Source organism: Gobio gobio (assembly GCF_949357685.1).
Source record: "Gobio gobio genome assembly, chromosome: 2".
NCBI lineage: Eukaryota > Metazoa > Chordata > Actinopteri > Cypriniformes > Gobionidae > Gobio > Gobio gobio.
In genome coordinates, this window is record NC_137098.1 from 47,678,937 (window position 1) to 47,700,245 (window position 21,309).

The 21,309-nt window shown below is 43.3% G+C and overlaps 4 protein-coding genes across 5 annotated transcripts in view; 2 read left to right on the plus strand and 2 right to left on the minus strand.

Moving 5' to 3' along the window:
- Positions 1–270: 270 nt before the first annotated feature.
- Positions 271–2,081, plus strand: terb2 (telomere repeat binding bouquet formation protein 2; the record flags this gene model as incomplete). Its single annotated transcript, XM_079810048.1, has 7 exons — positions 271–334; positions 486–567; positions 717–856; positions 978–1,024; positions 1,108–1,196; positions 1,771–1,859; positions 1,954–2,081. 7 exons carry the CDS (start codon positions 271–273, stop codon positions 2,079–2,081), a joined length of 639 nt encoding a protein of 212 aa, XP_079666174.1.
- Positions 1,915–3,599, minus strand: LOC307122142 (uncharacterized protein). The gene is made up of 4 exons (XM_079810035.1): positions 3,189–3,599; positions 2,617–3,037; positions 2,338–2,477; positions 1,915–2,215 (listed from the first exon to the last, which is right to left on the minus strand). Exons 1-4 carry the CDS (start codon positions 3,348–3,350, stop codon positions 2,183–2,185), a joined length of 756 nt encoding a protein of 251 aa, XP_079666161.1. The 5' UTR covers positions 3,351–3,599; the 3' UTR covers positions 1,915–2,182.
- Positions 3,600–3,638: 39 nt separating this feature from the next.
- sord (sorbitol dehydrogenase) lies at positions 3,639–12,534 on the plus strand. The gene is made up of 9 exons (XM_079810023.1): positions 3,639–3,813; positions 3,896–3,929; positions 4,010–4,174; positions 4,487–4,646; positions 4,735–4,853; positions 5,923–5,988; positions 6,072–6,250; positions 11,584–11,705; positions 11,836–12,534. Exons 1-9 carry the CDS (start codon positions 3,760–3,762, stop codon positions 11,999–12,001), a joined length of 1,065 nt encoding a protein of 354 aa, XP_079666149.1. The 5' UTR covers positions 3,639–3,759; the 3' UTR covers positions 12,002–12,534.
- Positions 12,535–15,378: 2,844 nt separating this feature from the next.
- apba2b (amyloid beta (A4) precursor protein-binding, family A, member 2b) overlaps positions 15,379–21,309 on the minus strand; it is a 96,425-nt gene continuing 90,494 nt past the window's right edge. For both annotated transcript variants that reach the window (XM_079839066.1, XM_079839065.1), the window contains 4 exons: positions 19,212–19,424; positions 18,833–18,952; positions 18,612–18,752; positions 15,379–16,867 (listed from right to left, as the gene is read on the minus strand). In XM_079839066.1, the coding sequence (XP_079695192.1) occupies positions 16,796–16,867; positions 18,612–18,752; positions 18,833–18,952; positions 19,212–19,424 (546 nt within the window). In that variant the 3' untranslated portion in view covers positions 15,379–16,795. The remainder of the gene's footprint in view (positions 16,868–18,611; positions 18,753–18,832; positions 18,953–19,211; positions 19,425–21,309) is intronic.

The following is a 21,309-nucleotide window of genomic DNA, read 5'->3' on the forward strand; positions in this document are numbered from 1 at the left end:
CAAAAGATCCGACTCAAAAAACCCGATTCGCTCACGAATCGGACATTGCTCGTTAAGGCCTGAGGCGATGTTTTAGCTAATATAACGCTTGTCCGTTATAGTTTAAGAACGTTTTAATTTGTCCGTGTTCATTTTTCATTACTTTTCTACTTTACTATCCACGTATTTTGTTCATGAATACTTTAATAATGCTAATTTGAACGTCGTCACAGTACAGTCGAAGGCATTGCAACATCAAGGCCTTCAAATTGCTCCTGTGCGATCTGAAGCATGTTTAAAGGCAAAACGGCGTGGTTCTCCAGCAGTGTTGGAAAGGGGCTAACCCGTTTCTGGGGTGAGATGAGTATTTGGTTGTGTCATGCTTCTAAAATAACTCGATTCAAGTAATGAACGGTTCATGAATATTTTGGAATATGTCATCTGATGTTTTAACTTAATATAAGTAACGTTAAGTTAAGTTAAGTTACTTGCCTATGTTCTTTTAGTTTCTGAAGGGGGAACTCTTTCTTCCTGGAACACAGCAGATTACCTCTTCAGTGATGATGCCTCTTCTGAAGACACTAAAAGGTCTATTACTGTTCAATTCCTGTTTTTGGGTAACTTGGTTAAGCTTCTAAAGAAGCTTAGAGACCAGTCTATGTAATTGAATCCAAATCTATTGTACCCCATACCCCTGAAATACCTGAAAAATAAATTTTACCTGAATTATTTTTTAGGATATATCACAGTGAGGACTATGTAAAGAACAGGGCAACAGTTTTCCACAGCAATTTCCTGTCAGCATGTAAACCTCGCCAGAGTGTAAAATCTGTGCCTATTGGCCACTATGTGCTGCCCCCAGACTCCATCCAGAATGGTGAGCTGGTGTAAACCTAGGTGTTATTATTTTTAGTGACGAGTTCCAATGTAATAAATTAAATGAGTCGTTGCTACATTTAATATGTCATGCCTGATTACTGTTCCAATGTTCTCTTTAGAAATAAGAGTGCTAATTGGAAGGTTCATTTGGGAAAAAGATGAACAGGTAGGAGAACATACTGTCATTAAACTCGTGTCTGGCTATTCCTCATTGTCATTTGCTAGCTTCTCATTTGTTATTTATTAAAGGTGATGTGTGGAGAACAAATAAAACCTGAAGTGTCTGAAGACAGTCTGCCTGATGAGACTGAAGATCAACCAGTGAGAGAGAAGAACAAGTATGCATTAATTAAAAAAATATATATTTTTAAATTATGTCTGAATTGTACTGTATACAGATTTTGGGCAAAATGCATAAATGCGACCCTGGGCCACAAAACCAGTCATAAGTCGCACGGGTATATTTGTGGCAATAGCCAACAATACATTGTATGGGTCAAAATTATCGGTTTTACTTTTATGCCAAAAATCTCCTACTGTAAAAATATTAAAAATATATATTATTAATAGTAATACGCATTGCTAAGGACTTCATTTGGACCACTTTAAAGGCGATTTTCTCAATATTTAGACTTTTTTGCACCCTCAGATTCCAGATTTTCAAATGGTTGTATCTCGGCAATTAAAAAAATTAACAATTATGACTGGTTTTGTGGTCCAGGGTCACAAATTCATTTTAGTGAATTTAATTTTAAAATACATGCAGTAGTTTTTTCATATTGTTCCTCTTCACATACATGCAGACACAACTGAGGTCAAAATATTACTATTACTTTCACTATCACAGCCCTTTATCTGTATAAAAAACCTGGTTTAACCTCATGTTATCTTCATGTTCATGTTATCTTTTAGCCAGGAAGATTATCAGACTGTTGCATCACCGAACAAAGTGTGTTCATGCTGTGAGATGCGGCAGTATCCTGTAAACAACATGATCTCAGGTACTTAATTAACAGTTAAAACTGACACTCTACTTTCACCCATAATGCACGTTCTCACATTTAGAAACCATTTATTGTTCTGTCTCTTCTGCAGGATATGCTCATATCGATCAAATGAAGAAGTATTCAGGGGAACTTTATGATTTTCTTCCCTCCCTCCATGGCCATAATGTTTCAAGATCTAATAATGTGACACCTCCTTATTGTCACAAAGAAATGTAATATAACATGCCGTATGTTTCACTGACAAAAGTATTTAATGCAACCTGGATGTTCATTTTCAGTTTTCTGCTCATCTCATATGAATCTGCTGCTTCAGTAAATCACACTTTGCCCAGCAATATGAAATCCAATCCCTGTACATGGACAGAGGTGATTTGACATAGGTTACAGAGAATAACAGTAGTAATATTAAAATTAAAAGTATATACTCTAAACAAAATGTGTCTCTGTTTATTTTCTGTTGATGGTTAATTACCTTCCAGTGAGGTGGTCTATCCATTAAAGGATTTTCTCTGAGGTCAAGTTTTATAAATCTGCTGAAACCAGGGATTACGTAATCCTCCAGTGATCTGATGCTGTTAAATTTAACAGACAGGATCTGCAGATTTGCCATGTCTGGAAGCAGATATGATAACAAAATTGCACATTAGCCCATATGAAACCGTTTTTACTGTGTAAGAGTACATTAAAGAGCCCCTTGTGGGGAGAAATAGATGCCATAAATAGTAATTTCATTAAGTGGGAAATTTCTAACCTGTTAGTGCAGTAGGGATGTGTGTAAAAGAGTTCTTGTCCAGATTGATGAAGACCAGAGACTGTAAGTTATTAACCTCTTCTGGGAGGTCTTGAAGTTTATTATCAGCTAAGTTTAACCACTGCAAACTGCTGAGAGCTCCAAATGTTGAAGGCAGGTGTGTGATTTTATTATTATGGAGGCCAAGTTTTTGTAACTTGCTGAGTTTACCAATAGATGATGGCACGGAGATGAGACCACATCCAACAGCCCAGAGCTCCCTCAGTTCTCTCAGGTCACCTATTGCTTCTGGGAGAACAGATAATGGGTTGTGGTTTAAGCCCAGGTAAATCAGGTGTTTCAGGGATCCAATGTTGCTAGGAAGAACAGTCAGCTGGTTACTATCCAGTATCAGTTCTTCAAGCTTTTCCAGGTGCAGAACCTAACGGGATGCAAACACTTAAGACATGATTTCTGCTTGCAATAAACAACGCATTATAATATATATGATATGTGCTCCGAATTCATTCATTGTGAGAGTAGCGTCTTTGAAAAACACCGTACATAAGTTTGGAGATATATGGCGTGCGTACCTCGTCTGGTGGTAAAATTAGCTGATTGTTGTTCAGAAACAGTTTTTTCAAGGTAACGAGTCTCGAAACCCCAGGTGGCAAAACAACTAGACCCCGGTGACTCATGTTCAGACTCTCCTGTTGTTTGTTGAGACATTCCAGTACCATATCATCTCCGTTCATTTTATTTCATTTAACAAAACAAACACACAGGCGGTACTGAATAGAAAGTATAGGCGCAGCATTCACCATAGTAACCGACAACTTCCGGTATTTCTGGGGTGAATGGGAATAATGCTGCCTTCGTGTGGACATGAACGATTTATTTACTTTTTTAGAATAATGTTAAAATGCACAAACTAGTTTTTCCATGTATGCAGAGCGCGCGCTGATTGCGCAGAGCGCAGTTTTGATGCTCTTGAATGGCCTCCTGAGAAAACAGGAAGATGTGGGATTGCCGAAAGGGGCGTCAGTTCGTGTGTGAGTGAAAGCGCGCATGATCCGTACAGGAGCCAAATAAGTGTATATGAATTGTGAGAACACGCGTTGAGGGGGGTTTATCTGCTGTTCTGAACGTTTATTATAGAATAAAATGGATAAAGACAACCTCTCCGTAGTCCTGCACTCTAAAGGAGATCTCAGACTGGTATGACATGCATTTTAGTGAAGACTTTGCAACCCTTGAACTCTGGTTGCATTTGCAATGAACTTTTCTGTATCTTTAACAGGAACAGCGTCCGATCCCGGAGCCAGGACCAAATGGTATAGATTTGTGAATACGTCCAAATTATTTTTCAATGGTGATCAACTTTAGTATTTATATTTTTCCATTTTTGTTCAAGACGTGTTACTTCAGATGCACTCTGTGGGCATTTGTGGATCAGATGTGCACTATTGGCAGAACGGCCGCATCGGGGACTATGTGTTGAAACAGCCCATGGTGCTGGGACATGAAGCCTCTGGTCGTGTGGTGAAAGTGGGATCTGCTGTAACGCACCTCAAAGCAGGTTAGTTCTGGATTTGACTTAGTTTGTGATATTATGGCCTGGTTTCACAGACAGGGCTTAGATTGGACCAGGGTTATGTCTTAGTTCAATTAGGGCATTTAAGTAGCTTTTATAAACATGCATTAGAAACTTGGTGTGCATCTTGAGACAAAACAATGACACTAACATATTTTAAGATACGTCATTGCAAGTTGCTTTCAGTTAAAACAGCTCAAACATGCATTTTAGTCTGGGACTAGGTTTAAACCTTGTCTGTGAAACCAGTGGTAGAGTTATACTTGGATTAAGAGTGTCTTTCATTTTTGTATACAGGAGACAGAGTTGCCGTTGAGCCTGGAGTTCCTCGAGAAGTAGATGAGTTCTTTAAATCTGGACACTACAACCTGTCTCCCAGCATATTCTTCTGTGCCACTCCTCCAGATGATGGAAACCTGAGCAGATACTACAAACACAGCGCTAACTTCTGCTACAAGTCAGATCGCTATTTATGGACGAATTATAAGTCTGTGATCTCTATGAGTAATAATAGTCATATATACTGTATGGTTGTGTTCGTACAGACTTCCAGAAAATGTGACTTTTGAGGAGGGAGCCCTGATTGAGCCCCTGTCAGTGGGCATTCATGCCTGCAGGAGGGCAGGAGTCACTCTTGGAAGCTCAGTGTTTGTCTGCGGTGCAGGTCAGCCTTCTCTAATGATTGCAAATATTTATGCAACTGTAACACATTAACTAGCCGATCAATGACCTCTGACTTCTTGGCCTTTGCCACTTTTTTAGTGTGTCAGCACTGTAAAATAATTTTTGTTTTTAATCTAATATCACAGAAACATTTTTAGAAATGTTATCTTTGTAACATGACTTTTGAAATATGTGACTGGTTATAGCAATTAGCTATAGTAGTATACAGTATATCACACATTTATCAGTGCAATGACCAGTGTATTGAGACCAATGTAATGACCTTTGACTACTCAGTGTGTCAGGACTGTAAAACAATAGCTGCTTATTAATTTAATATCACTGTAAGAATGCTTCATTTTTAGAAATGTAATTTCTGTAACATGTATTTTGATATACACTATATTGCCAAAAGTTTTGGGACTCCTGCCTTTACATGCACATGAACTTTAATGACATCCCGTTCTTAATCTGTAGGGTTTAATATGGAGTTGGCCCACCATTTGCAGCTTCTGCAACTCTACTGGGAAGGCTTTCCACAAGGTTTAGGAGTGTGTTTATGGGAATTTTTGTACCATTCTTCTAGAAGCGCATTTGTCAGGACTCTGCAGGCCAGTCAAGTTCCTCCACACCAAACCCGCTCACCCGCTGTCTTTATTGACCCTGCTTTGTGCACTGGTGTGCAGTCATGTTGGGACAGGAAGTGCCATCCCCAAACTGTTCCCACAAAGTTGGGAGCATGAAATTGCCCAAAATGTCTTGGTATGCTGAAGCATTAAGAGTTCCTTTCGCTGGCACTATAGTGAGGAAATTTCACGATTGGACTTATTGCACAGGTGGTAACCTATCACGGTACCACGATTGAATTCACTGAGATCCTGAAAGTGACCCATTCTTTCACAAATGTTTTTAGAAGCAGTCTGCATGCCTAAGTGTTTGATTTTATACAATTGTGGCCATGGAATAATTCAATGATTTGTTGGGGTGTCCCAATACGTTTGGCAATATAGTGTATATATGATAAGAAAAAAAAGTAATATATATATATATATTTGTTTTCATCAACATAGGACCAATTGGACTAGTTTCTTTGTTGGCGGCTAAAGCCATGGGTGCTTCACAAGTAATAATAAGTGGTAATGTATATATTCAGTATGTATAAAAAGTAATTATGTGTATAAATTGCACATATAAAATATATTTAAATCTGTATTTGTAGACTTGTCCTCTGATCGGCTTGCCAAAGCTAAAGAGATGGGAGCAGACTTCCTGCTTCCTGTGAAGAAAGAGGATACACCACAGGACGTGGCCAAAAAAGTGGAGGGAATGCTGGGATGCATGCCTCAAATCAGTATTGAATGCAGTGGAGTGCAGAGCAGCATTCAAACAGCCATCTATGTAAGTTTGATTACCAAAAAATCAAGTCATACTGATTTCACATTATTGGAAAACGTCTCGGGTTATGACTATAACCCTTGTTCCCCGAGAAGGGGAACGAGACACTGCGTCATCGTGACGACACTTTGGGGAACGCCCCTCGCGTTAAGCGTCTGAAGAAACAGTAGAATCAGCCCAATCCGATTGGTGTTGCGTGATGACGTCGTATGTGACGGCATACCCGGAAGATACAAAGAGACGTCTGAACGAAACAGAGATAGCGTTCTTTGCGATGAAGCGAGCGCTCTGATGATTGGGTGGACACGAGACGCAGTGTCTCGTTCCCCTTCTCGGGGAACAAGGGTTATAGTCATAACCCGAGACGTTCCCCTTCGAGGGAACTCGAACTGCGTCATCGTGACGACACTTTGGGGAACGAGTACCAACTATCCCGCACCAATCATAACCACCCTAGTGTGAAGCTGGAACCAGGCACAACTAGGGGGCGAGCACTCTCGCGCCAGGCGTCTCAGGGAGATGCAGACTATAAAAACGAATGAAGGTGTGAGGAGTGGCCCACCCAGCTGCCTCGCAGATGTCTAGCATAGAGGCCCCAGAAAGGAGGGCTACCGAGGAGGCCATGCTCCTGGTAGAATGGGCCCTCACGGCTAAGGGTGAAGGCAGGTTGCGCACCCGATAAGCCATGGCTATAGCCTGGACAATCCAGTTACTAATCGTCTGCTTTGACGCAGGCAGCCCTTTCTTGGGTGAACCAAAACACACCAACAGCTGGTCTGACTTTCTCCACTGAGCAGACTTCTCCAGATAAATCCTCAATGCCCGCACGGGGCAGAGGAGGTGAAGTCTGCTCTCTTCCGCCGTCACGTGAGGTGGAGGATGGAATGCCTGGAGAACCACTGACCTTGCCCTGTTAGATGGCACCTTGGGCACGTAGCCCTGGCTGGGATGCAAGATGGCTTTAACCATGCCAGGGGCAAACTCCAGGCAAGTCGGCGTGACTGCCAAGGCCTGGAGGTCCCCCACTCTCCTCAGAGAAGTGATGGCAAGGAGAAAAGCCACCTTGAAGGTCAGTATTCTCGCCTCAGCCGACTCCAGCGGCTCAAAGGGGGCCTCAGCCAACCCCTCGAGCACCACTGCCAGGTCCCAGGTTGGGACCCTGGAATGAGCCGCAGGCCTCATCCTCCGAGCCCCACGGAGGAAACGTACAACCAGATGGTGCCTTCCCAACGTCGCATCACCTAAAGGTGCGTGGAAAGCCCCAATGGCAGCCACATACACCTTAAGTGTGGACGGGGAAAGACCGGCGGAGAAGCGGTCTTGAAGGAACTCCAGCACTGAAGCCACTGGGCAGTTAACTGGGTTCACCTGCCGCTCTCTACACCAAGTGGAAAATACATTCCACTTTAGGCTGTACAACCTCCTGGTGGATGGAGCTCTGGAACTGAGTAGGGTCTCCACAACACCTGCCGACAGGCCCTCTGCCAGGGACCTGCCATGGGGGACCGTCCAGCAGGTCTATGATGTCGGAGAACCATACCCGAGTGGGCCACCGGGGTGCTACTAAGAGAAGGCTGACGCCCTCCCGGCGGACACGTTCCAGAACTCCCGGGAGCAGAGCGATCGGGGGAAAAGCGTACAGACGCAGCCTCGGCCACGTCTGGCCCCCAGAGGGGCCGGATGAGTGAGGGAGAACCACAGCGGGCAGTGGGACGTCTCTCGAGACGCAAATAGATCCACTTCCACTGGGCCCAGCCGCTCGCACATAGCCTCCACCACCTCGGGGTGGAGCCGCCATTCCCCGGGCCTCAGCCCCTGCCTCGACAGGATGTCTGCTCCCTGATTTTGGTCCCCGGGAATGTACATCGCCCTGAGGGATGACAACTTCCCCTGGGACCACAGAAGGACCTGATGCGCCAGTCTGCAAAGAGGGCGCGACCTCAGGCCCCCCTGGTGGTTCAGATACGATACTGCCGACATGCTGTCGGATCGTATCAGGACATGGTGGCCGCGGAGGTCCGGGAGAAAGCTCCTCAGAGCCTTGTAGACCGCCAGCATTTCCAGGCAATTGATATGCAAGGAAGAATGCCGGGTCCCCCACAGACCCCTGGAAAAGCGGCCTTCCATGACCGCGCCCCAACCAGTGAGGGAAGCGTCTGTTGAAACGGACTTCCGGCAACACGACGCTCCCAACACCGGCCCCTGGGACAGGAACCAAGGTTTCTTCCACATGACGAGGGAACGAAGGCATCTGCGCGTTACCCTGATCATGCGAAAAGGATTCCCCCTGGGGGAAAACCCCTTGGTTCTCAGCCACCACTGGAGGGGTCTCATGTAGAGCAGACCGAACGGAATCACGTTGGCTGCTGCTGCCATGAGACCCAGCAGTCTCTGAAACTGCTTCACAGTGAGGCTGCGGCCCAGTTTCACTCTCGAGACCATCGCCAGTATGGACTCCACGCGTGCGGGGGACAGTCGTGCCCGCATCAGCGTCGAATCCCATACAACCCCCAGGAACGTAGTCCTCTGGGAGGGCGTCAACACGCTCTTCTTCGTGTTGAGTCTGAGACCCAAGCACCTTATGTGGGCTAGAACGACATCTCGATGTCGAACCGCCATATCGTACGACTGAGCCAAAATCAGCCAGTCGTCGATATAATTGAGTATACGGATGCCCTGGAGTCTCAACGGAGCCAGTGCTGCATCCATACACTTCGTGAAGGTGCGAGGGGAGAGAGCTAGGCCGAACGGAAGAACCCGATACTTGTACGCTTCGCCCCCGAAAGCGAACCGCAGGAACTTCCTGTGAGCTGGAAGGATGGAGATATGGAAGTATGCGTCCTTCAGATCTATCGTGACGAACCAGTCCTCGAACTGGATCTGAGTCACGATGGCTGGAATTGTGAGCATCCTGAACCTGTATCTCCTCAGAGACCGGTTCAGGTGCCTGAGATCTAGAATTGGACGCAACCCCCCATCCTTCTTGGGAACTATGAAGTACCGGCTGTAGAACCCGGACTCCCTGTCTGGTGGAGGAATATTCTCTATAGCCTCCTTGACCAGCAGAGAGCGTACTTCTTGCTCCATCACCCGCACCTGCTCGGGACCGACCACAGTTCGAACCACCCCGTTGAATTTCGGGGGAGGGAAACCGAACTGCAGTCTGTAACCCCGTTCCACAGTACGCAGGGCCCACGCAGATATACCCGGAAGGCATGTCCATGCGCCGAGATAATCTACTAAGGGAACTAGCCTCTCGAGGCCAGCCTCGGGTGTTATTCGAGCCTCTACCCCAACGCCCTGAAGCGGCTGACCGGCAGGGTGTCGTCGGGGAAGAGGTCCGTGAGGCGCACGCGGCTGCTGAACTGTCGCAAGTCCTAATGGAGGCGACTGGTTCAGTGCGCGCGCGCAGGGAACCGATGCGGCCCGAAACGTCTTGGACGGCGGGAGCGCAGCAACGATTCCCCGAGAGTCCCAGAGTGGAAACGACCTCGATCGCTCCACCCTGTGGGGGACGACTCTCAGCGGTCCTGCCGAAGCTAGGACCGCTTGGGAGCCTTCTTAGCCTGGATAACGTCCCTCAGGTCGCTCTTAGGCTGGGAAGGCTTCCTGCGAGAGCGCCGCCTCCTTTGCCAAGCTCCCTCGGGAGGGGCGCGGGAGGCGACACTCTGCCTCTGCACATCGCGGTGCGATGAGCTGGATGAGGGTCCGGGCTGCCCACCCGGGCCTGCTCTAACTGCAGAGCCCGAGCGGCGAGGGAAGAACTTCTGGAAGGCGGCTGACTGCTTCCTCGCCTCCTGAAACCTCTCGACGACAGTATCCACTGCCCCGCCGAAGAGGCCAGAAGGCGAGATCGGAGCATCAAGGAGAAAATGTTTCTCGCTCTCCTTGATTCCCGACAGCGTCAGCCAGAGATGCCTCTCAACGCATACCATTCCAGCCATAGAGCGGCCCACAGCGCGAGCCGTCTCTTTGGTAATGCGGAGAGACAAATCCGTTGCCTTCCTGAGCTCAGTGAAGTCATCCGGAGATGGTCCCTCGCCCTCATCCAGCTCTTTGAGGAGGTCGGCTTGGTATGCCTGCAGGACCGCCATGGTGTGCAGACAACCAGCAGCTCGACCTGCCGCACCAAAAGCCCTGCCGACTAACTTGGACGTGTCGCGGCAAGGTTTAGTGGGCAGCGACGGAGCCTTCAATGATGCAGCGGCCCCGGGTGAGAGGTGGCTCGCAAGCGCCTCTTCCACCTGTGGCAACGCTGCATACCCCAACTCAGCCGTCCCCAGCACATTAGCAAAATCGAGTACTGGGGGATTAGCTACACGGGCTGAGAAGGGTTTTTCCCACGATCTACACAACTCGTTATGCAGATCGGGGAAAAAAGGAAGACCCCGATGCCTGAAAAAGCGTTCATCCAGCTTAGATGGTGGCTGGATGTCCACTATTTCTTGTGGCCAATCCAAACTCAGTTTGGCCACAGCGCGGGTTAAAACCTCCACAAGCTCCTCAACAGCGGATGCGTGGGGTGGCGAAAGCCCCACATCATCCACCTCGATCCTCAAATTGTCTGATTCCTCAGAATCAGACAGCCTGAGAACCGGAACCGGAACCGCATCGCGGGCTTCCACACGGGGCGGGAGGATATCAGAATCTTCAGAGGAGGATAGGGAGGATGCCTCAGCAGTCTCATATCCTCTTGAAAGATCCCGCTGTGAGCCCCACGATCTACGGCGCCGCGCTGCCTCAACAGACGCAGGCCCAGAACCGCGGGGCTCACGAGGCTGACCGGTCTACTCAAAGACGGCCAGCCGCGAGCGCAGCACCCTCAGCGGCAGCAGTTCACAATCACCGCAAGCCGCCCCCTCAAGAGCGGCTTGGGCGTGCTGCACGCCGAGACACGGCACACAAAGCTGATGTGTGTCCGTGCCCGTAATGTAGCGCGGACACGGGTGCACACACAGCCTGAAACGCTCGCTCGCCATAATATATATAATGCTTGCTTTCACGTTGTAACAACACCTTCAGACTGAACAAACAGAGCGCTCACGCTGAAGAGCAAAAAAGCTATCTCTGTTTCGTTCAGACGTCTCTTTGTATCTTCCGGGTATGCCGTCACATACGACGTCATCACGCAACACCAATCGGATTGGGCTGATTCTACTGTTTCTTCAGACGCTTAACGCGAGGGACGTTCCCCAAAGTGTCGTCACGATGACGCAGTTCGAGTTCCCTCGAAGGGGAACTCCATTTTGCTGTCATATTTGTTTGCGTGTTTAGACATGCTAAAATTATTGATCATACTTAGAGCTTCTTGTGCTGATGATGGTGTTTTTGTCTAGGCTACTCGTTCAGGAGGAGTGGTGGTGTTGGTTGGGCTTGGTTCTGAGATGACCACCATACCTCTTCTCAATGCGGCACTCAGAGAAGTTGACATCAGAGGTGTATTCCGTTACTGTAATACGTAAGTAGGATCACTGGGGCTAGATATTTACTTATGACTGTTTCAGAAGGTTAAGTACAATGTAGATCAAAATATGAAAATAATTTTTTTCTTGCACACTTTTACTTATGATACCTCATTGTTTTTCCAGCTGGCCGGTGGCCATTTCTATGTTGGCGTCTAAGAAGGTGAACGTCAAACCTCTGGTCACCCACCGTTTCCCGCTGGAGCAGGCTGTGCAGGCCTTTGAGACCACCCGTCAGGGTCTTGGGGTTAAAGTCATGTTAAAATGTGACAAGAATGACCAGAACCCATGAGATCAACTACTAGACCCACATCTGATTATTACTTTAAATCCATGTTTAATCCAGCTAGTTTTGAGAGTAACCTTACTATCTTGTCTTAAGTAGACAGGAATTCAGTGATTCTCTTCACAGTGGATGTACTTATGTATAATTTAAATTTCATTTTAATTTATGAATCTGTAGCATTTTACGTTAGTAAAATGAATAAAAAATAAAAAATTTATTGAATAATGAAAAGTGTTAATTTAATTTTATGTAACATTGTCTGAGTGCAGTTTTTAATGGCATATAATGATAGCAAGTCATTTTTACAATTTAATTATCTTTTTTTTTCTCCACAAACAATGAATCTTTACCAAAGATTTATCATACTAACTTCAGTTTGCCTGTGTAATTACTTTAAGGGCAGTATGTGAACTCTGCTTATATTTGTAATAAATTTCATAAAATGTGATCTATAATAAGTAGAAGCAGTTGTGCAAGTAGCCCACAACTGGCCATCTTAATCAGTGAATACATGGAGGGAAAACTCTCATTTATGCACCATTGAGGATACGTTTTATTTAAAAGTTTGTACTCTTTTAAGGACATTGCTGAAGTGCAGACATATTTTCTTTCTCATAGGCTCATAGCCGCGTTTTGATCAACTTGAATGACCTATGAAAACCGGAAGATGTGGGATGGCTGTAAAGGGGCGTCAGTGCGTGTGTGTGTGAGTGAACGGGTGCATGGACCATTTAAGAGCCAAATAATTATCTATCAGAACTTGACAGTTGTATCTGTGTATACAATAGATAAAGACAACCTCTCTTTGGTCGTGCACTCTAAAGGAGATCTCAGACTGGTATGGCATTTCGTTAATTTTAGTTGAAGATGTTGCAACCCTTGAACTCTGGTTGCACTTTCAATTTATACTGTAGTTGCAACAGACTTTTCTTAGATTAAGCGCACATATTGTGCTTTTCTACTTTAATTTTGTATTCATCAGGAGACAGAGTTGCTGTCGAGCCTGGAGTTCCTCGAGAAATACAGGTGCTGGTCATATAATTAGAATATCATCAAAAAGTTTATTTTTTTTTCACTAATTCCATTCAAAAAGTGAAACTTGTATATTTTATTCATTCATTACACACAGACTGATATATTTCAAATGTTTATTTATTTTAATTTTTGATGATTATCACTGACAACTAAGGAAAATCCCAAATTCAGTATCTCAGAAAATTAGAATATTGTGAAAAGGTTCAATATTGAAGACACCTGGTGCCACACTGTAATCAGCTGATTAACTCAAAACACCTGCAAAGGCCTTTAAATGGTCTCTCAGTCTAGTTTTGTAGGCTACACAATCATGGGGAAGACTGCTGACTTGACAGTTGTCCAAAAGACGACCATTGACACCTTGCACAAGGAGGGCAAGACACAAAAGGTCATTGCAAAAGAGGCTGGCTGTTCACAAAGCTCTGTGTCCAAGCACATTAATGGAGCGGCGAAGGGAAGGAAAAGATGTGGTAGAAAAAAGTGTACAAGCAATAGGGATAACCGCACCCTGGAGAGGATTGTAAAAACAAAACCCATTCAAAAATGTGGGGGAGATTCACAAAGAGTGGACTGCAGGTGGAGTCAGTGCTTCAAGAACCACTACGCACAGATGTATGCAAGACATGGGTTTCAGCTGTCGCATTCCTTGTGTCAAGCCACTCTTGAACAACAGACAGCGTCAGAAGCGTCTCGCCTGAGCTAAAGACAAAAAGGACTGGACTGCTGCTGAGTGGTCCAAAGTTATGTTCTCTGATGAAAGTAAACTTTGCATTTCCTTTGAAAATCAGGGTCCTAGAGTCTGGAGGAAGAGAGGAGAGGCACACAATCCACGTTGCTTGAGGTCCAGTGTAAAGTTTCCACAGTCAGTGATGGTTTGGGGTGCCATGTCATCTGCTGGTGTTGGTCCACTGTGTTTTCTGAGGTCCAAGGTCAACGCAGCCGTATACCAAGAACACTTTAGAGCACTTCATGCTTCCTGCTGCTGACCAACTTTATGGAGATGCAGATTTCATTTTCCAACAGGACTTGGCACCTGCACACAGTGCCAAAGCAACCAGTACCTGATTTAAGGACCATGGTATCCCTGTTCTTAATTGGCCAGCAAACTCGCCTGACCTTAACCCCATAGAAAATCTATGGGGTATTGTGAAGAGGAAGATGCAATATGCCAGACCCAACAATGCAGAAGAGCTGAAGGCCACTATCAGAGCAACCTGGGCTCTCATAACACCTGAGCAGTGCCACAGACTGATCGACTGAAATATATCAGTATGTGTATAATGAATGAATATAATATACAAGTTTCACTTTTTGAATGGAATTAGTAAAATAAATAAACTTTTTGATGATATTCTAATTATATGAACAGCACCTGTATAATATAATAATGAATCTGTATTTGTAGACTTGTCCTCTGATCGGCTTGCCAAAGCTAAAGAGATGGGAGCAGACTTCCTGCTTCCTGTGAAGAAAGAGGATACACCACAGCACGTGGGCAAAAAAGTTAAGGGAATGCTGGGATGAATGCCTCAAATCAGTATTGAATGCACTGGAGTGCAGAGCAGCATTCAAACAGCCATCTATGTAAGTTTCATTGCATTTATTGTATTAGAAATAGTATAGAAATAGTAACAATGTCACAAGCATGACCAGAACCCGAGATCCGGTACAGTAATACAGCGATTCTGTTCGCAATGGATGCAATTCTGAAACAGTGTCATTCAGCAAAAAAACATTACAGAATCATGAAGAATAAAACACTTTTGAGTTTTTAAAATGAGATTAATAGCTGGTCATATTTACAATTTACTAATGGTACTAATCTTGTTTTTAAACAACTAATGTTTACAAATGATATCTCGTACCCAACTCATACTTGGATATCGCATCCCTTTTGAGCTACAGTATTTTAATTTGGCTCATAGTGTGTTTTTGTTCATTCTTCACTGTTCATGAAAGTGTTGTAGTGTATTTTAATAACCTCTAGGGGGAGCAGTGACCTGCAAAATTGGAGAACGGTTAACAACCCACACAGTTATTAATGAATAGCCTGTTTCACAATCTTGCTACAAAGCTTGGCAAAGTCCCTCATATCTCCCCTAAGATCAGATAAAGAAGTTTCACTATTGAGTGTTTTCGTCCCTTATTTTTTTCCTTGACTTTGTCAAAGCCTGGAAATCTGAGCTGGCTGAACTGATTTCCAACTGCGAGACTCAGATCTGTGCTCATTAGGTTCATTAATAGGCGAGGGAGCTATTTTAAAGTTTTGGAAGCTGGCCACTGTTAGAGGTGGTTGGCATGGATTTTGACTCAAGATTCCAGGTTGTATGATCCACTCAGGCTTCATTACAAGCAATTCTTTATTTCAAGCAAACTTGCCAGAGAATCAAAGGTAAAACAACGTGAAGGGCTTATGTTACACTTTATTGTTATTTTGCCATAGTGTCATTTTAAGATGCATGCAGACAGGTATTCATGTTCATGTATTATTAGTTGTTTCATGTCTCCTTTTTTATTACAATTCATTTTCAAAAGCTTTCTTACGCGGCGGTAAGGCTTTTGGTCACAGTGTCTTCTTATTTTCCCAAGGCCAAAGCCTCACAAAGATAAAATGGGACTAACAGTGATTCCTACATGGACACAGTACTAAACAAGGTTAAACGTTTATGTACAGACATTCTAATACTGCTTAAGGAAGTGGACACACTATTAACAACACTATTACATTCACCACTGACTCAAATGAGTTGCAGCTGGGCATACACAAAAAAAGCACACTTAAAAAATAAACTCTTACATGTCATACAATGTTTTTGTGTTCGAAACAAAATTCATTTACAGCATGGCAAGAGAATGTTTGATTATTACAGCATGGGAGAAGTCCAGAAATTGTTTACATACTGTATTTTACAAAAGATTTGCTCACTTGTATGTAAAAAAAACCACTCAAAATTTGTTCAGTCTTTAATGCCCTCTAGATGACATTTATCCATTGATGAAGGCTGGCGATGTGGAATGATTCTCTTCCGTTGATAAAGTCCCTGCTGATACTAGTCAGTCTCGCAAAGTTAACCGTACGATGAGCGTGGATTACACCTGTACTTCTTGAGCATTTTGTTAAAAATGTGTCATGCCACATAATTATGTGCTGCAGTAAGTACAGTTATTTTATGACGGAGATATGTACCGGTTCAGTGTGCATTTGAATGAATTTAAGATTCAATGACACCTGAAATGGATCAAGTATAATGTCCAATATCTTATGTTTATAATAAAAAAAATGTCTTGTTAACAAAAACAAACATTCTGGAATGGTCACTAGGCTTGATGTTTTGGGCTTCCACTGTCTGGACTTCTCACCCTGGCTTTTCCATTCCTTTCTGATATTGATATAATGATTACATATTTACAAAACAAACTTGCATCTCTCCAACAATGTCCACACATACGTAATTGTAAATAAATTAAACAAGAATAGCATCAAATTAAAATGTACAAAGCCCCGCCCCCCCCCTTTCATTATGAAGAAAGGACTTGATCTGCATCTTCTTCATCTGACTATGCACACACCCCCAGAGCAGACATAACAAATCAACAGAATCCACACTATGCAGAAATGACACACCATATCTCTTAAGTAACGTTAGCAGACAGCAAGAGTGATGGGAGTTATTTTTGGTGAAGATAAAAAGAGAAAGGTGACTGCTGCATTCAAACATTTGCCAGTGCCCGGGGTTGTGTCTCTCAGCTCAAGTCCACCTCAGATCATATATACATTGGAGTCTCCTGACCAGTTAAGAGTCTAAACATGGCGGCTGGCATAGTCTTCATGTGGATCTGTTTCAAGACAAAGAGTTATTTTTACTACAAAAACAATTCATATAATATAATATTCTACTAAACACAATGTTATTCAACACTATTTAATATATATTTTAATATATACTACCATTCAAAGGCTTGGTGTCAGTTAAGACCTGTTTTTTTTTTAAAGAAGGTGATACTTTTATTCAGTAAGGATGCATTTAATTGATCAAAAGGGACAGTAAAGACATTTAAGCTATATTACTACAAAAAAATCAAATAAATGATGTCCATTTGAACTTTCTATGCATCAAAGAATTCTGGATCATGGTTTCCACAAAAATATTAAGCAGCACAACTGTTTTCAACATTGATAATAATAATAATAATAAGAAATGTTTCTTAAGCTCCAAAACAGCATATTCAAAAATTTGATTGCTGAAATAAATTACATTTAACCCTTAAATTCATGAATGTTTCGCCAAACATTATTACATATTCGGGTCTTTAACGGCCCAAATCTATATCTAACATGGATGACTCTCTACCTGTCACAATAATATAAAACTCTCCTGATATTAGAGTAACAATTACAGAAGGATAAAATAAAGCATATTTTGGTACCTTTTGGAGCTTAGATGTTTGAGCATATGTTTTATCATACCATCATCATTGTCCTTTCCAGAGCTTATTTCCCACTACATTCAGCATCTGGCTCATATTCACAATCTCTAACATATTTTCAAAACTATCATTTTCAGCATCTTCAAAATCAATATTTTGATCGCTGACAGCTTCCTCACCAGATCCACCATCAAGTGACAGTGACAATAATATTTGAGTACTTGCTCTTCAGTAAATTACTGAGCCATTTCAAGTTTTGCTGATGATCCTTGCTATTCTTTTGTAGCCTAGAAATCTAGACGCACCCTAGCGGCAGAAAATTTATTTTGCCGCGAGTGTAGTCTAGCAACTCTCGGTAGACCTGAGAGCAGGAAAAACCAAACTCTGGTCAGGCCAATCACAGCGTGTGTAGAGTCGGTGGGCGGGCTTAACATAATGAGGGCACGTCACGGCAGAGTTGCGGAGGTTCTGCGTACTACTCGTAAACACTGAAGCTGACGAACAGCGGTCTTTTGAATCGGCTTTGGCCGCAACTCTGGAAATTTTGGAGTTAAGCTTTTCTTTGAGAAAAGAACAAAGAACGGCACTGAAGTAATTCTTAAGAAAAGAAGATATGTTCAAAGTTTTGCCTACGGGATACGGTGAAAGTCTATCAACTAACGTTAGCTCGGCTTCACCTTCTTCTTCGCTCTGGTTGGTTGTGGCGTTCATGGCGCTAACCAATGGCGTGCAGAGGGAATTTGAAAGACAACCGTTTATCCCGCCCCTCAGATTGAACCCTGTCAATGGTGAGTTTCCAGACCCAACATCTTGATGTGGGTCTGGCTTGTCAGGCTAATTCTTTTGTTTTCTGCCTGCGGTAACTATGAGTGAAACGTCACTTCATCATTGCGTATCAGATTAATGTATTAAAAAATGAATGAGGAGGAGGGAAGTGAATGACGTCCCGGGTCACTAAAGACCCGCGGTATGCGTTTAAGGGTTAAAAGAAAATATTTAAATAGAAAACAGATATTTCACAATATTACAGTTTTTACTGTATTTTTGATTAAATAAACAGCCTTGGTGAGCATAAGAGGCTTCTTTCAAAATCATAAAAAAAATCTTACCAACTGCAAACTTTTGAACGGTACTGCATATATATAGTTCTCACCTCGCCGACAGAATTGGAGAGCGCTTGGACGATCTTCTCGTGTGCCGTGGCAACAACACTTTGGCCGTTTATCTCAATAATACGATGACCAACCCGCACGCCTCCTCTCTCTGCGATCCCTCCTCGCATTAGACTGCAGATCTGAGGGGCACAAAACAAAAGTTGGACCCAATAATAGTAACTATTTCAGACTTCCTGTTCCTCTATCTCTCCATACTCACAATGCCATTCTGCACACTGAAACCCAGCTGGTACTTGAGGTCCGGTCTCTTAATGAGAACTGTGGTTACAGGAGGGCAGCTAACAATGTTTAACTTCACCTGCACCTGATTTTTCAGGCCCTGATGGAAATAAACGAAACATGTGATTATATTACTCAGTACGATCGCACCTGCACTGTATTATTACACTGGGATTATAACAACAGAAAGTCAAGATTGTACTGCCTTTGCAACCATTTTATTGATTGTCCTGTGGTCTTTTAGCAGCTCTAAACCACAGACCCGTAATAACCAGCTACTCAGGATAACACAGATGGATTCATGGCCAAGCCAAGATTCAGCCCACTGCGTACTGTGACAGCCCAACCCCTCTGCACACCTTGATGATTCCCTGACAGGTGGCGAGCGGCAGCCCCACCAGGCTGGTGTTGTTGATTGACATGATCTGGTCACCGATGCTGAGCTTCCCAGAACGGGCAGCAGGGCCTCCATTCATCATGTTGGCCAGGATGACGGTGGGCAGAATAGAGCCCCAGCCAGACTCCACAATAACTATGCCCAGAATCTCCCCCTTCTGCTTCTCCAGCTGCAACTGTGGAGCAAAAGAGGAAGAGAGAGAGAGAGAGAGAGAGAGAGAGAGAGGCATAGGCAAGGGATTATAGTTGATTGTCAATAAAAGGCCATTAAAGCAATTAAGGAAACCATTTTTCTCAGTTGATAACATGAGACTGACAGCATGAGGGTTCAAAATAGCACAACCTCTACCTCTAGTGTACATTATGTGCTCAAAGGAAATTATAGAGAAAAATAAAATAAAATTTATAAAATAATCGCCTTTCAAATAAATAAAAAAATCAGTTATTTGATGCACTGGTCCCATGGTCATAACCAGAAAAAAAAGTGTAAATTATATTTATATACAGTTGCAAAAAAAAGTATGTGAACCACTTGCAGAATCTGTGAAAATGTGAATAATTTTAACTAAATAAAAGTGATCAAACTAAATGCATGTTATTTTTTATTTAGAACTGTCCTGAATAAGATATTTTACTTTCTTTTTTTTTTTTTTACATATAGTCCACAAGACAAAAAAATTTGCTGAATTTATTAAAATAACCCCGTTCAAAAGTTTATGAACTCAATACTGTGTGTCGTTCCCTGGATGATCCACGGCTGTTTTTTTTTTCTTTTTTCTGATGGTTGTTCATGAGTCCCTTGTTTGTCCTGAGCAGTTAAACTGCCCAATGTTCTTCAAAAAGTCCTCCAGGTCCTAAACATTCTTCAATTTTCCGGCATCTTTTGCATATTTGAACCCTCTCCAGCAGTGACTGTATGATTTTGAGATCCATTTTTCACACTGAAGACAATTGAGGTACTCAAACACAACTACTAAAAAACATTCACTGATGCTCCAGAAGGAATCACAATGCATTAAGAGCCGGGGGGTGAAAACTTATTGAATTTGAAGATCAGGGTAAATTGTACTTAAAGGTCCTGTTCTTCGTGATCCCATTTTTCAAACTTTAGTTAGTGTGTAATGTTGCTGTTAGAGCATAAATAATACCTGTAAAATTATAAAGCTCAAAGTTCAATGCCAAGCGAGATATTTTATTTAACAGAAGTTCCCTTTCAAAGCCTACAACGAACGGCCAGTTTGGACTACATCCCTGTACATCCTGCTTTAATTACGTCAGTAGAACAGTTTGTCGACTAACCTCCGCCCACAAGAATACGCGACAAAGGGGGCGTGGTCTTGTTGCTCCCTCGTGGAGAAGAGGAAGTGTTGCGTTCGGTTCGGTACGGTTGCGTTTGTCGCCATCAGACGCTGTTATTTTCATCCCGGAGTCAAATCACCTTTGTTTGGCCTTCAGGGGCTGTAGTTTGAGCGCGTTCATCTCCCCGTTATGGTAAGAGGCGCGACCTTCCCGTACAACGTGCCCTAAGCTGCTGTCGAATCACAACACGGGAACCGCTGACACAATCAGAACTCGTTACGTATTTCTGAAGGAGGGACTTCATAGAATGAGGAAATTCTCAGGCCGTTTTGAGGACAGTGAAAACAGCAGTATACAGATAAGTAAATTGTGTGAAAAATACTGTGTTTTTTTACACATGAAACATGAACACATGTTATATTGCACACTGTAAACACAATCAAAGCTTCAAAAAAACACGAAAAATGGGACCTTTAATTAGTCTTCTGGGAAACATGCAAGAATGGGGTTATTTTAATAAATGTAGCTATTTTTTTGTCTTGTTGACTATATGTAAAAATCTTATTCAGGACAGTACTTAAAAAATGCATTTTCTATGATCTCTTTTATTTTGTTAAAATTATTCACATTTCACAGATTCTGCAAGTGGTTCACATACTTTTTCATGCCACTGTATTTAAAAGTTTGGGGTCAGTAAAATGTTTTAATGTTTTTGAAAGAAGCCCCTAATCCTCACAAAGGCTGCATTAATTTCATAAAAAA